The sequence below is a fragment of the Pteropus medius genome, unplaced genomic scaffold, assembly GCF_902729225.1.
Source record: "Pteropus medius unplaced genomic scaffold, Ma_sr-lr_union100, whole genome shotgun sequence".
Classification (NCBI taxonomy): domain Eukaryota; kingdom Metazoa; phylum Chordata; class Mammalia; order Chiroptera; family Pteropodidae; genus Pteropus; species Pteropus medius.
The window spans coordinates 22,346,578-22,362,211 of record NW_024346667.1 but is presented as its reverse complement, the minus strand read 5'-3'; the positions used below and the strand labels follow the sequence as shown (position 1 = coordinate 22,362,211).

General features: G+C 41.0%; 1 protein-coding gene across 5 annotated transcripts in view; it reads left to right on the top strand.

Annotated features, from left to right (window-relative positions):
• The first annotated feature begins 2,778 nt into the window (after positions 1-2,778).
• Positions 2,779-15,634, top strand: part of GASK1B (golgi associated kinase 1B) — a 41,098-nt gene continuing 28,242 nt past the window's right edge. The window contains exons 1-3 of one of the 5 annotated variants that reach the window (XM_039876243.1): positions 2,779-2,945; positions 3,327-3,483; positions 4,155-5,299. In XM_039876243.1, the coding sequence (XP_039732177.1) occupies positions 4,390-5,299 (910 nt within the window). In that variant the 5' untranslated portion in view covers positions 2,779-2,945; positions 3,327-3,483; positions 4,155-4,389. Of the gene's footprint in view, positions 2,946-3,323; positions 3,493-4,154; positions 5,300-15,634 lie in introns of those variants that run through there. The other 4 variants (XM_039876245.1, XM_039876248.1, XM_039876246.1 and 1 more) reach the window with 4 other exon arrangements.

Here is a 15,634-nt window from a genome sequence, read left to right as displayed (position 1 = left end):
AAAGGCACAGAAAAGTCTAGGGGAAACTGCAAGTGTTTTTTTGAGTCTCTCCACAACTTTAATTTTATTCTATCCTTCCTCTTTTGGCATTTTTCTTTCTTCCTGGCCTCCCCATTCTTTTTGGGATTCCTTTTCTAGGGCATTGGTTCTCAAACTTTTGCATGCATCAGATTACCTGGAGGGCTTGTTACAATACAGAGCCTCCCTCTAAGAGTTTTAATTCAGTAGGTCTGGGGTGGGATTCAAGGATTTGCATTACAACAAATTCCTGGGTGAAGCCGATAATGCTGGTCAAGGGCCACACTTTGAGGACCACTGGTCTAGACATTCTCTTTATCAGCTTAATATTTTCATTCATTTGTTCATTCAATCATTCATTCATTCAATACTTATTGAGACATTACTGACCCAAGCGGTGCCTCAGACACTGAATACCTCCCACAGAACCCAGCTTTAGTGAATGGCATTTTAGTGGGTCTTTAATAAATGCTAAGTGGCTGTGCAACCTACATTTTCCTGAGTCTCACCAGCCTATGGGTACCAAGCACGCTTTAGTGGGAGTGACTCAGATTTTGCTGACTCTTACTCTCTTCTGCATAAAACAAGACCTCCAGCACCTCTCAAAAGCATTCAGTTATGTCACAGGGATGCCAGGGCTTGTCACTCATGTGCTATAACCCAGTCATTTCTGGTAGCCACACACTAGCCTCTCTCATAGATGATTTCCGTCTGTGCAGAAACTTAAAGGTAATTCACTGCTGAGCCCACTGCTGCTGCTGCTGCTGCTGCTGCTTCCATGAGGTCCATGCCAGGAGTGCTACCCACCAGTGCTTCCAAAATTGCCAACACCTGGAATTGGTGGGGTGAATGGGATGCTCCTTAACCCTACATCACATTTCCTTGCCTGGAAACCAAAGTGTACTGCTGGTGCCTCAGAATTTCACAGAATAATACATGCAAATATTTCCATCAGTATTTGCCTGTACTTCTTTCCCTGGGGCTCGAAATTATAGGGCTGGGGAAGTGGTGATGGGTGGATGGGCAGGGTATATGATATTAACAATCTGTCTTTTCTAGTCCAGGTTCTCTGCCAACATGCATGTGTAGTTTCCCCATGCCAATTGATATGCCACACATGTCTGAATCACAGTGGGAGACACAACTGAGTTTCAAAACTACTAGATACGAATGAAAAAAGGAGCCCAAATTTCTCCTGCACTTTTAAGGTGTTTATTTATAACCTCAATGCGTTTTTAATGTGCCAGATTTAGTCTAGTGTAACCAGGGAACTTCCTTCCTTTAAATGTACTCTGCAGCTTACTTCTTTTACACAAACTATGCCTTAGGTGAGGAGAAAAGAGATAATTTGTAGCACTGCACTAGTTTCCTGCAAGGAGCCAAAGAATCGAGGCAGCTTTATCCAATCTTTATCCAGTCTTTACAGAGGCTGAAAACCACTGCTGCTTTGGTCGTTCTATCCTAAGCCAAGAATGGCCTAGGTCCAGGTGTCTGTGCTGGCTTCTGTGTGTGTGGCTAGAGAGTAGGAGTGGGAGGCAGAGTTTTGAGCCTTCAGCACCCACGACTGAAATAAAGTTTAGTTGTCTAGAGGTTGTCCAGGGGCTTTTAGAAGGATAGAAACCCGCTGCCTGATAGTTCAAATTGCAATTCCGTCACCACCATCTCATTTAATCATTGCAAGAGACTGATGGGGTAAGCGGTATTATTATTCTTAGAGATGGACACTGAGAAATAGAGAGGTCGGGTTACTTGCCACAAGGGACCACAGCTAGAGAGTGAAGGAAGAAAACTCCAAGCCAAGGCTTTCTCCCTCTGGAGCCCCTTCTCTACACATCATACCCTTTGGCCTCCACTAATCCCTCTCGTGGCTTTAAGGGGAGGCAATGTATTAGTCTTATAATAAAGAGACATTCTTTTGGGGGAGAGGGAGCTATCAACCAAATTTACTAACTCACTCACAGAACTCTTATCTACTTCCTAGGCATTTCTTTACTAAAAAAGTTGTTTTAGAAACAGCCAGCAGAGGCCTCTGCTTTTTATAACCTGGGTTCTGCCAAAGACTTAATTTTTAAAGAGTCAGGAGAGCTATTATTCTCAATATGTGAAAATAATAAGATAGTTATAATAAAACAGCTCTGTCACAGTTTCTTTTCAAGAAGTTAACATTTACTATCTAGAAAATAAATAACGCCGTGCATATGGAAGTGTGCTGTAAGAGTTTTGGAGCACAAAGAAAATTACTTTGAGGTTAGTGTTCTTACAACATTTAGCCAAAATCTGCAGGTACTTCTAGGCCACAGTCAGCACTGGAATTGTTCCTTCTCTTTCCTTCTTGCGACAGAACTGTTAAAGAGGAAGAAAGGTCTGAATTTAAGAGTGCTAAAATAGAAGTTCTATTTTAATTTTTGGCATTTTATCACTTGGAAGTTTATTCTTTCCTTCTTTATATATTTCGATGCCTTAATCTTTTTTGCTTTGTAAAATGTGTTTTAAGGATTGTATACTATACTCTAATCTCTTACCCACCCCCCAGTATCACAAACGTTTTTCCTGTGGGGAAAACAATCCTATTCCCTTCCTGCCTTCTGATTCTATTTGCCTTCGAAGCAAAAAGAATATGCCTAAATGAGGCCCGGAGGTCATCAACCTCTGCCTTTGTGCCAGGACATGCAAACTACCTAAGCCAATTACTAACCGGTTTTTTAAAAAACCTCCAATCAGAGAGAACCCACGACTTCTTTTTGTGAACTGTAGCACTACGCAACTGCACACTATAAATGTCTTTCCCTATCTATGTGTACCCTTATCTCACTGTTCTATTTTTTTCCTCATTTGTGTTAACCCTTTCTTATATTTTTTTAAACTTTTAGGTCTTCTCAGAAGTGGTAGGAGACAAACGTTCCTTTGTAAACGGCCAAGATGGTAAGGTGAGTCGTGGTCCCTGGGAACTCTGGTGCTCTTGTCCCCAGCTAAGTGGGACGGACAGTGGGGTGATAGCGTTCCTCATTTTAGAAGGTATTTATTTGGCTGCTGCTACGCAAACACTCTAAATCCTTTTTAACTCCATGAGACTGATGCTTCTGAGTCTGTTTTCAAACAGGACACTAGAGGGCTCCCAGGGGTTAAAAATAAGTGGCAAATTACTTGAATGAAAACTGCCTCTGTGCGGCATTTGCTTTTTCTGAATTTAAAATTAAAGTTTATTTTTTAAGCTAGTTAAAAAAAAACCCTCATCTGTCTCAAGATCAGGTTATAAGCAGCAAGTTTACAAGTAACTGGTTTGTTTGTTTTTGCTTTGCAATCAGTAGTTTTCAAGGGAGCTTTTAAAGCCGAGCTGAAATATTTGAAATGTGGAATACTCTTGACCATGAAATATGTTCTACTTACATGCCTCAGCCTCTAAAAGTTCTTTGCATTAGAGTGAGGGATTACATTGTTCCTGGAGCCAAGCACGGGGCCAGCTGTGTAAGTAAGGTTGCTTACGGTTTCTTCTTCTTCTTTTTAATAATATGAAAAAAATAGAACTAGAGATCCTTTTATTTTCTTTCAGCTGACTTTGGTGGGAAGAAAAGGAATAAAAAGTAGTTGAATTCATGTATTGCGTTTCTCTCTGAGTATGTGACAATAAATTTAAGTGCTTTCAAGATATATGGGCATATGGCTTTATATTATAACTATTAATGTAAGAAAATGGAACATGTTATGAAGAAAAAATTGTACCATTAAAGAGAAAATATTTTTGAATTTGAATGTTAATTAGTTCACTAATTAGTGCAGGAATTAAAAAATAAATATGGGATAGCAATAGAGTTTTTAAAAACATCTATTACTTGTTTTACATTATTTCTGAATTTCAAAAAGGAAAAGCCTGGGTTTCTCAAATTTTAATGTTTTTCCTTCAGAATCAGATTAAATGACAAGTTATAAAATATTCTTGTATTTTTGTGTCTTGTTCTAATTTAAACTGAATATCAAATCTATACATCTATCTTGTTTCTGTTTTTCAAACTTCATTAAAAAAAATATAGTGGTGATACTTATGGAAGGAAAGGGTTACTTTTTTCTTTTATTCTTGTAGAGGAACTGAACTAGTTTGAGATTGTGACTCAGTTAACTCTGTTTCCATTCATTTCCAGAAACAAGCTGCACTTCTCTTTGGGGAAGCTGACAGGAGTTTAAAAGGTTTGTTGTGGCGAGGGTCACAAACGTTCCCAACTCCATCACCAACCCTTTACTTCCATCTCTACCCGCTGGAGACCACTTAAGACACCTAAGCGGAGGCGACAGCTGATTTCAGGAAACCATGCATCATGTCAGCAAGAGCCAACTGCAAACTTTAAACTCCAATCAACATGTGGATGCGGCAGAGAAATGACCCGTCCAGACAAGCCAGGACAACTCATAAACTGGTTCGTCTGCACCCTGTGCGTCCCGCGGGTGCGTAAACTTTGGAGCAGCCGGCGTCCAAGGACCCGGAGGAACCTCCTGCTGGGCACTGCCTGCGCCATCTACCTGGGCTTCCTGGTGAGCCAGGTGGGGCGCGCCTCCCTCCGGCACAGACGGGCAGCAGAAAAGGGGCCACACCAGAGCCGCGACACCGCCGAGGCACCCTTCCCTGAGATACCCTTAGATGGGACCCTGGCCCCTCTGGAGTCCCAGGGCAATGGCACCACCCTGCTGCCCAATGTGGTGTACATTACCCTACGCTCCAAGCGTAGCAAGCCCGCCAACATACGCGGCACAGTGAAACCAAAGCGCAGGAAGAAGTATGCAGTGGCATCTCCAGCCGCAGGACGGGAGGCTTTGGTCAGACCATCCCTTCAGCCGCAGGAAGGTGCAAGGGCAGCTGATGTCGAAGCGCCCGCGTACTTCCAGGGAGAAAACCTAGCGAAGGTCGGGGAACGACCCTGGAGGTTGATAAAAGGTCCGGGAGTGCGAGGTGGGGGCTCAGATTTCCAGCTGCCCAGGGCCAGGGAGAGCAATATCAGGATCTACAGCGAGAGCGCCCCCTCGTGGCTGAGCAAAGAAGACATCCGCAGAATGCGCCTGTTGGCGGATGGCGCAGTGGCGGGCCTCCAGCCAGTGTCCCCAAAGAGCCGAGCGCGCTTGTTGGTGCTGGAGGGGAACACCGCTGGCTCTGTGCCTGGCTGCGGTCCTCGTCCCTGTGGGCTGGTCAAGCAGCCTTTGGACATGAGTGAGGTGTTTGCCTTCCACCTGGACAGGATCCTGGGGCTCAACAGGACCCTGCCTTCTGTGAGCAGGAAATCAGAGTTCATCCAAGGTAACAAACAGCTTCACAAGCTTTGTTATTTGCAGCTGTTGGGGATTGGGGTTGATTTTCTCTTTTCCCTCACTCTTTTTTTGTAAATGATTTTCTCCACCCACGTTTCACATTTGGACAGCAGCAGCAGTGTGTCTTTCCATATGCTTGGCATTCTTTATTTTCCCAGCTTTGGGAGGATGTGAGAGTTCCACGGAAACGCTGTACTCGACTGCATGGAAGAGTAAGCCCACACTGTATAATCTGTGCTCTTCTTTTTCCTTACTGCACTTCCCAGCGGCTTATTAAATCTAATTAAAGCCAATGGCAATTTGCATGATGAGGAGAGGAAGCCAAGGTAGAGGCAAAGATCTTGCTGACAGGCGTATTATTAGATAAGTTACTATGAAAGTAAGTAAAATTTCATTCGTTAGTTTTTTAAAATAAGAAGGAAGTAGGTTATCTTTCGTCAGCAGATGGAATCTTTTTAAAAGTCCCAGAGCCAGACTATGTTAGAGTCAACCCCTTGATTTTTCACAGTGGATTTAATCCCTTTATTTACTGAAGAAAAATGAGGCAAAAATGGGTGATTTATTCAGTATATGTGCTAACCACCTATGTGGTTTTTTCAAGCCAGTGACTATTGTTTATTGAGTCTGATATCCAAGATTCTCTTCAGGTGACAAACATTTTGGCAGGTTCTAGGGTATGTGGCCAGTCATTTCTGTTGCAGGCAAAAGGGGTTGGTCTGTGGCCATGCTCTTGCCATATAGTGGTTATTCTCTGAATCTTGAATATCTTACAAGGTTTGAATACAAAGTAGGGTGGGTCAATGGCTGTACTGAAAAGCAGAACAATCCCAAAAGGACTCCAAAGAGGTTATAAACTCAAGGAATATTCCCTTGTTTCCTGTCACGGTAAAATTTAGTATTTTAGTGAGTCCCATGGACTCTAGATTGGAATGGATTGAAACTCTTGAGACTGGCTAATAACAAACTGGATTCTCAATGGCTTTAGGATTATAATTTAATCTTAGAATGGGTACTTCTTGAAATAGCAGTGATTTGCTAAGGCAGATATGATATCCCTTGCTTATCTCGGTTCATATCTAAGTGCTTCAGGTTTACGAGTATGTTTCAGTGTCTCAGCTTCTCAAAGTAGCCCACCATGATTATGTTTCGAACCCAGGCCCAGCAAAATCAGAACGTAAGCTCTCAACCACTGGGCTTAGGTGACCGTATTACTTACTATTCAAACTGGAACACCCTGGAGTAAAAGAAGATGTTGGTGGGCATGAGATAACAGGCATATACTGAGGCTGTTCTGGGCATAGGGTCACCTTTATTCTGATATATTGCCCTTCATTTTCATCTCATAAAGGCTCCTGAGAAGAGAAGGTGAACTTGAATAGATCCTGAGGCCCGGCACTCTGATTTGCCCTTTGATCTTCCTTGGGATGCTCATGGATGGAAGTTAAGAGAATAGAGCAGTGGTAGGAGCCTGGGCCTTGGAGCTGAACTGCTTGGGGTTTGAATCTACCAGCCATGTGACCTGGGAATGTTACAGTATCTCTTGATGCCTCCATTTCCTCAACCGTAAATGACACTAATACCTACCTTTTGAGGTATTTGTTAGCTAATATGTGGAAAACACATGGAACCAGTGCTTGTCACACAGTAAACCTTTGACAAATGTGGGCTACTTCTGCTACTACACTAAGCACATAAGGTACCAAGTTAATTGAGTTGCTCACATAGCCTCCAAGCCTCACATATTATTTCTTTATGTAACAGAACTGGTACGACAACCCACAGGTCTCTTGACTGCTTAAACTTTTTGATACCTGGATTCCTCTTACATATTTAATTCTGTGCTCTGAATATGTAGCATTTTTAAGAATGCTAAGAGGGTAGTTGCTTTCAGTTTGAAGGAAGGGTGTATAATCCCAATATAGCCTCATGTTCCTCTTTCCTTTCAGAAGTAAATAGTAATGGAAAGACACAAAGTTGTACTGATATGAGTTTTGATGTGACGAATTAAATACTTAAGATTATATCTCACACAGTACCAGATCTTTCTTTGCTTTCTTTGATACCTTCTCTGATTTAGTTATAAAATCAAGTCAATTTCCTGAGAAGTCTATGAAATAATCTAAGTATAGTTATGAGCACTACACAGTATAATTCTACTTATATAGACTATTATACTGATGTAAGGTACATAAATAGATCTGTTCTGGTCATGGTAGGAGATAATCTTAGGTTCTTAGTATCTTTTTCCATCTACCAATTTCTAGTCTTTCTGATTTGTGTCTTTCTTCCCCTGATTTTCACAGAAGTGTATTTTTCTTTTAGAGTCCTCTTTTTTTTTTGTCCAAGCTTTGCTTTATTTTCACCTCCCTGTCTACCTAAAGAGGTGATAGATCTTACCTACTTACCCAGCACTTATTTCTGGCTCATTCTGTGTCATTGCTTTGTATTATAATTGCTTGGTCAATAATCTGTTCCTTTTTAGTAGTCTCTAGGTTTGTGAAGGCAGAGATATTCTCTGTCTTTTTTATCATTGCATTTCTAGGTCCTTGTGGAGAGTCTGGCACATAGTAGGTGCTCGGTAAATACTTTTGGATAATACAGGAATGAATTCTTGGCCTGTTTCACTGACTGTAAAGAGTAGATCTATATTTGCCTCCAGCTTCCAATACTCAGGACAAGTGCTACTGATTTTAGTCCTAAGTCCAGGCCGAGATTTCTCTTAGAGGATCTTATAAAGAGCACATTGTAGAAGTAATGAAAAAGGTCCTTGGCAGCCTCTGTACAACGTGAAAAAAAAAGGTTTGTAGAGCTTTTTCTTGTGAGGCCCAACAATGTGATCTGCTGACCTCACCATAATGTGTTTTGATAATGAGTTTTCTGTAGGAAGAACAATAGGATTTAGTTTAAGTATATATTTCTCTGATGATCTGGCTTGGTTAGGAGTAGATCTTTTAATATCTGGGAGAGTGGGTAGCCAGCAAATCCTATAAGTTACCTTCCCGAAATGATGTTTCTGTTCTCTGACTTTTGATTAATGTTTGTGAAAATAAATTCATGCTTAGCACCAAGAACATAGCTAGTCTGTATTTTGAGTCAAATATAGGTATTTGGCTTATCTTAGTTAATCTTTCCAAGAAATCTATGCAGTAGACTTTTTTTTTTTTACCTCAATATTGAGATGAAGAAAAGCAATAGGAGGACAGCTCAAGGTCATACAATGAGTTAGTTGTCCAGAAAGAATTCAGACCCTTGTCTTCTAACTTCAAGTCTTTCCTCTTTTCATCAATCTTCTCTCAACAAATCTTTTCTTTCTCCATCACCATAACCTATTAGTATATATAGTTATTTAATACAACTAGAAATAGATGACTTACACACTGATGCTCAGATTCAGGCTATGGGAACCTCTTTTTTTCTCAAGGAGACAACAACCTTAACCACAGCAAGAGTAATATAGATGAATTCCAGGGAAATCTCTTTGAATACAAAAATATGCATGTGAAATGAGTAGACTTACTGGCTCTGTACTATATACAAGACCATTTTCTGACAGGTGTTACCCCAAAGTTAACCTAGCAAATGAGAAGGATGTACTTGGAGAAGGGCAAGGTTGTAATTAGATGGGGAGTACCTGCAGTGTACCATACTACAAAATCCAGCAATCACCCGTGGAGCAGAGTCTCACCCTGCATGTCTCTGTGTGGGAAATGCAAAAGTGAACTGAAATGTAGCATCAAAAGGCCTTTTTATAAAAAGTCCATATTTGCATTAATGAAGTCTTCTTCATTTGTGAATTTATAAAGAATCTAGTGTTCTTTATCACACAGTGCCTATACTGCATTTGATGTCTTTTGTCTATCACTTAATACTTCTACACAGAAGGTAGTATTGATACTTTACATATGGGAATCCTGAGGCTCAGTGAGGTTATGAAATTTGCCCAAGGATGCCTAGCTAGTGAGCAGTGGAACTGGAATTCGTACCTAATTCTGATACTAAAGCCTCCTCATGTTGATTTACTTCTTACATACCACCTCTCAAATATAACTTGGTATAATTATGAGGTAGTGACAAAAACGGACAGACTTTAGCATGGTGATTTCTGACTCACCATCATATCAACATTTCTATTTAATTTCTTTTTTCCATCTAACAATTTAACATTGATAGTTTTACTCAAGGAGCGTATTGACATACCACTCAAAGTATTACTACGAGGTTTAGTTTTGGGTTTTTGTTTTTAATACAAGCCAATGCTTACCAGATTTTCTTGTCTTAACAAAAACAATCCTGTGCATGCTAATATAGCTGAACATATTAGTGTGTTTTCTGCCAAACTATCCTTGCAAAAGTCATGAATCATTACGAAGATCATCAGACACTGTGTGGTGCTGATAACATTTAGATAATTGTTTTAGCAAAATATTTAAAAATGTTTGTCTAAAACAGGACAAAGCAGACTGTGTCCATGTAAAAGTAAAGGGCATAAGAAAAGCCAGCGCCCCTCTGTGACCTTCGACTTAGCAGCTTTGCCAAAGCTGTCCCCAGCAGTCTGCACAGTAGTGTGGCTGAATCCCAGTGGACACCACTCTTCGTAGTATTTAAGCATTGTACTATTTTTCATGCCCAGCATGGAAGGTGCATTTTGTATGTTTTATTTTTAGGATGCTGCTTTATTGTCATAGAGCTGTCATATTAAACAAAGGTAGCCTACTTCCAGGAATTCTATGTGTCAAGGCTGCTTAGATGACAAACTGTAGGCACGCTGCCAGCTTCCCTTTAAACTCATTGTAGATCCCAAGTTGCTCACTGTTTTCCAACTTGTATTGCCTCATTTCATTATAAGGTAGGAGAAATGTATTGTGTGTTTTCCACTCTTTCTTGAAGTTTATGCAAGCAGCACTGTGAGTCGTGGGTAATACTGCAGTTGCCAGTGCAGAGCTGTTCTTTTCCTGTTGATTTGGGCTCAGGTGAGGAGGACGAAGGTGTCTTGTAGGGAGCTATGAGAATAACCCAGGTTGACTTGGAAACACACCGATTTTAAAATCCTAGAAATCTTGGACGTTTGTGCAAACTTTCTTAAAATAGTTATTTTTAAAAATCTGGATTGAAAGCCCCTTGTATTCGTTATCAGAAAAGCCCTAAGGGTATTTCTTTAGCAATCAAACTGAGCTGATCAGCTTAAGGCTCTCATTCATCAGGGAACAAAAGTTTACTGAGCATCCGCTCCTAGCAGTGCTCCGCTCCAGTGTGTCCACTTGTTTGCTCATGACATACCTTCTTGGACAAAGTTGGGGAACAGGGTAACCATCTCTGCTGTGCTTCTGGAACTTGTCTCCTGGTCTCACACATGGCTGGGATAGAAAGAACAATGAATAGCTGAAACAGGGCTCTGAACATAAAATATGCATGGGCCTCAGCTCCGTGTAATCTATTCCCTTCTATAGTATCATGTTTACTTTCATTTTCTTTTAAGAAATAATTATTCAGCACCCGCTATGTGCCAGTCACTCTTCTAGTCATTGAGGCTACATCAGTGAACAAAATAATCAAGAACCCCTGGCCCTGTGGTGCCGACACCGTGGGCCGTGAGAGAGTTCAGTGGCTTGGAGGAAATCTTATTGCCACTGGTTTCAGGATTCACAGCGCCAGCCTGAGCTTGCGGTCATGACCTTTTCATCAGAACTGACTCTGTTCCTGACTCTGTTTCATCTGTTCCTGTCTCTGTCTCTAAGGACAGCAGAGGTGCGGGAGGACTAGACAGCTCAGCTCCAACCTCAGTTAATGGGTAAATATTGACATTTCAGTCGAATTCAATTGTAATCAATAGTATTAACTTTCTGTGTGAGAGGCACTGCTCTAAACGTGGGGAAGAAGCCGTATAGTCTTTAATTCAAATAGCTCTGTAGTTAAGAGCATGGCCAGGTATACGAGTTTGCCGTCACAAAACACCACAGACTATGTAGCTTAAGCAGAGAAATTTATTTTTTCATACCTCTGGTGGCTAGAAATCCAAGATCAAGGTGTCATTATATCTGGTTTCTTCAGAGACCTCTCTCAGGGATGTGTGCACACAGCGGAAAGGCCATCTGAAGTCTTTCCTGTGTGTACTGTATGCATACATCTCTGGTATCTCTCTGTGTTCTAATCTCTTCTTATAAGGTCACCAGTCATATTGGGTTTGGGCCTACCATACTGGCTTCATTTTAACTTAATTACCTCGTTAAAGGCCCTATCTACAAATACAATCACATTCTGAGGTACTGGGTTTAGAGCTTCAACATGTGAATTTTGAGGGGACACAATTTAGCCCATAACAACTGGCATATAGACTCCTCGAGTCTGAATCCTGGATCTACGACTTGATAGCTGTGTGACCTGGGACAATTAACTTAATCTCTCTGTTCCTTATTTCTTCATTGGTATATTGGTGATGAGGACAGTACTTACCTCATAGAGTTGTGAAAATTAAGTGAGTTGATATGTACAAAATACTTATAATGGTGCCTAACACATAGTAATACCACTCAGTAAATGTTACCTTTTATTTTCATCCAGTTTCTGAGCTGATTCAAAATGTGTGTGTTTTTTTTTAGATTTTCTTAGTTTGTTTACCTAGATCAATGTTTACTTGAATTGAGTAAACAGGCACCTAGAATTGTCATTTAAAGACAATGCTTGGAGTGGACAGTGGATAATGTCGTTTGTGGTGTGCTGAGCACGTTCCATTCATTATCTCACTACATTTTACAGTAGCCTCATGCATCAGATAGTTTTGGACACATTTCCTGTGGGGAAAATGAGGCTCAGAGAATAACATATGTCCTCTAAAGGCCCACAGGTCATGTGTAGCGGGGCTGGGATGTAGACATGGGTCGGAAGGACTCCATACCCTTGTTCCTCATCACAGTGTGGACTGTCTCCCGCTGTCCCTTTTCACATTTCCTGTTGGCCTCCCAGTGGTTGTGGCCTGGGGCTTTTCCAGTTCACACACATCCAGATTGTAACCTGCTTTCCCCACTGCCTTTCAGTCTAATTTCTGAATGGAGCCGTGATGCCTTAACTGTTTCCTTTCTCATGATGGTGATTCGGGATCAGGAGGAGAGAGGCAGCGGTATTTATACCACCCCCATTTTCATCATTCCAGTGTCTCATGGACTCACGGAGACATGGGCATGGACTGTTGAGCACGAGTTGAGTAGAATGAGGGTGTGGAAACCTCTGTACATCCCCACCTCTATTTCTCAAGTTTCTCTCTGATCCTTCTCAATGCATTTAGAGTAAGGACAGTGAAATCACTCCTTACTAGGATGTTACACCAGCCAAACTTTTACTCTGGGCCTGTTTCTCAGAACCTAAGGGCTATAGATGAAAATTGGGGGATTCCGAAAATGTATTCATTCATTCATCGATCTCTACTTTTGAATATTTGCTTTTGTTTAGGCATTATATCAGGAATTAAAGGTCCAAAGGTGATTAATAAATAGTCCCTGTTCTCACAGAGCTCTCAGCTCGGAGGGCAGGAGACAGCCAAGCAAACCTATCATGCCAAAGGGGATGGTGAGGACCTCAGGGGGGATGTTTTTAGGAGGCCCTGCAGGCACAGAGAGGGAGAATTTAGCCCAGAACATGTGTGTAGGGGGGTAGGTAGGGGCTATAAAAACTTCTAGAAGAGATAATGTCAGAACTGGTTCTGAGAAGTCACCGTGGGTGGAGTGAGAGATGGGGTGGGTGTAGAAAGGGTAGAAAAAACAGATGTGCAAAAAACTTGTGAGGACACAGTACGCTTAGGAAACCACCTATTTCTGAAAAAAGATCAGGGTTGTGGGGGTTGTGGGTGGGGATGAAGTGAGATCAAGCTATGGAGAATGGGTGGATTTTATGTCATGTGAGGACATGCAGACTTTATCTCGTAGATAACGGGGAATCACTGAAGGGCTTGAAGGAGAGGAGTGATGTCATGAGCTTTGCACTATCCAAGGTCACTCTGGTTGGGAATTTATGGCTCCATTATCTACATTAATTATCACTGAATTTCCCAGGATTGGGTCACCCTAAGGTAACCAAGCCCTCGTTAGTAAAATGTGATTGTGGAGCCTGGCAAAGTGACCTCATCACCACCTTCTGAAGTCACGTTCGATTGCTGGTTTTTTTGGTTTGTTTGTTTTTTAATGGAATATCGAGACAGGAAGAGTCCAGTCTGGAAGTTTCCATTTACATAGCGGAAGTCTAGGGCAGACCTAGAAAGCAGAAGTTCTGTCTATTAGTCAAAGGCTCAGAAAAAAGGGCACTGTTTTTAAATCGGAACCAATGATTTAGATTGTTTTAAGCAGTTTGTGATGGAGGAAGTCACAAGATTCTCCTTTCTTGCTTCCTCAGCTTCACACTCAGCTAACTCTTCAGGAACTATGGAGATTATTTTAACTCAGCCCAACCTAGAGAAAACAAGTGATGAAGTGAAAAACAGATAAGTAAATATAGTTATTGTTTGTTTGAACGAACATATTCTAAATCACCTGGAAATCTATTTCTAAAAGAAGTCCCTATATCTAGAACTTGGCTGGCTGTATAGAATCTATATGTATAAAATCTAAGAAATTCTGCCTCTCTACCACCTCCCCCTTTTTTAAGTCATAAAATATGAACAAAGGTTTGGCTCTTTTTTAATATTTGACAGTGCTGCATTTTCAGAATTTCACTGGATTGTCGCACAATCCTGCCGGACAGATTTCAAAGGTACTCTTTGTACCATAGGGGACTCTGTGCCCCCGTCAGGGTGGCTGAAGGAGTTGGCTAATGTCCTGTGGAGACCAGTGATGGCATCAGGAATAGAATTAACAATATGACTTCTTTTTCTGCTGCATATTGTTAGCTCCTTTTCAGCAAAGGTTCTTCTCCTTATTAACTGTAGCATTTTACCACACTCTGGGCTATACCATTTCTTCATTTCTTGGCTTCCCACTGAGAATTCAGTCTTTTAGTCCTTCACTTGTTCCCCTCAGAACACTCATTAAATTGGCAAACCATTTATTCGATCATTACTACATATGTGCACTTATCGGTTTCTTCTAAACTCTAAACTCTCTCAGGCCTGGGCCTTGGCTGGGGCTGGAATCTTGTAAGGCCTCCATTTTTGGTATGCCTCACTCTGAATTCTTTATATCTGAAACTGAGGAACCGGCAGGTTCCTTTGAAGACGATCAAAAGACAATTGTGAATACTTTTTTTTTTTTTAAATAAATGAATTAACAATATTTAAAACCTAGAATGGAAGTAAAATTTCACCTACTCCTTCAGATTTCCTCCTCCCTCAATGCTGTTACACAATCTTGCATTCCCATTTTGCCAACCCTCACACTGACTAACTTGTTCACATTCAGCAACTCTATGCCAGGAGACCTTTTCATCTCTTCCACTTCAGTCTAGTACTTTTAATTGCCCAAATTCTAATGTGATAGGTAGGCACTGTAGAAAAATAGAGCAGATAGTACTTAAGGGATCATCAACAGCAAGACTTGCATCAAAATAATATTTGCCTTTAGCATCTAGAAACGTACAGCCTTAAGGTTTTCCTTCAATGCATTGGACAGTTACTATGGAACCAGACAGAATTTGTTCCTTGTAACAAATATGAACCTCACGTTTTGATTGGCTTTTGTTTCCTTTAGTGGGTTTGGTAGAGTTGTTTGTAACGAAGGACTCTGAGCTGGACTGTCACTTTCTTTTTACCTTGTTCACAAGGAGTCTTGGAATGATAGGAAGGATTTTTTATACGAGTACTCAGGACATTTGTACTTATTTTTCTCAGTGACAAATGCAAACAGACATTCATAACTCCTCCCAACATGTTTAGCATCCACCTACAATTCAACAAAACCAGTCAGCCAGTGTTCAAAGTGAAGGGCATTTCATAAATCCAGGCAGAGGGGATTGTGTATAGCATTCATTCTTAGCGAATTTTCACATTTATCTTCTCAAATGAATGTCTTCATTGTGCTTTTGAATAAAGAACAACTTGGGGAAAACATCAGAATTTAGGGAAAATATTCACGTTTTGGAAAAAATAAGCTTTCCTGGCAAGTCGCAGTTTATAGACAGCTGTATCACCTTTAATTCACTCGCACGCCCACATATCTTTTAAACCCTGATTTCTCACCACTCTGACAGTTAGAATTTTATCTCTTCACTGTTCAGATTTCTCTAGAAAGTATATTACTGCATCATTTTGACAAACCCAAATGCAAAGAGATGAATGCGCCTCATCTCTGAAAAATTTCAGGGTTAAGTTGCTTTAACCAGTTTCCTGTTTTCAGAGGCGATTTTT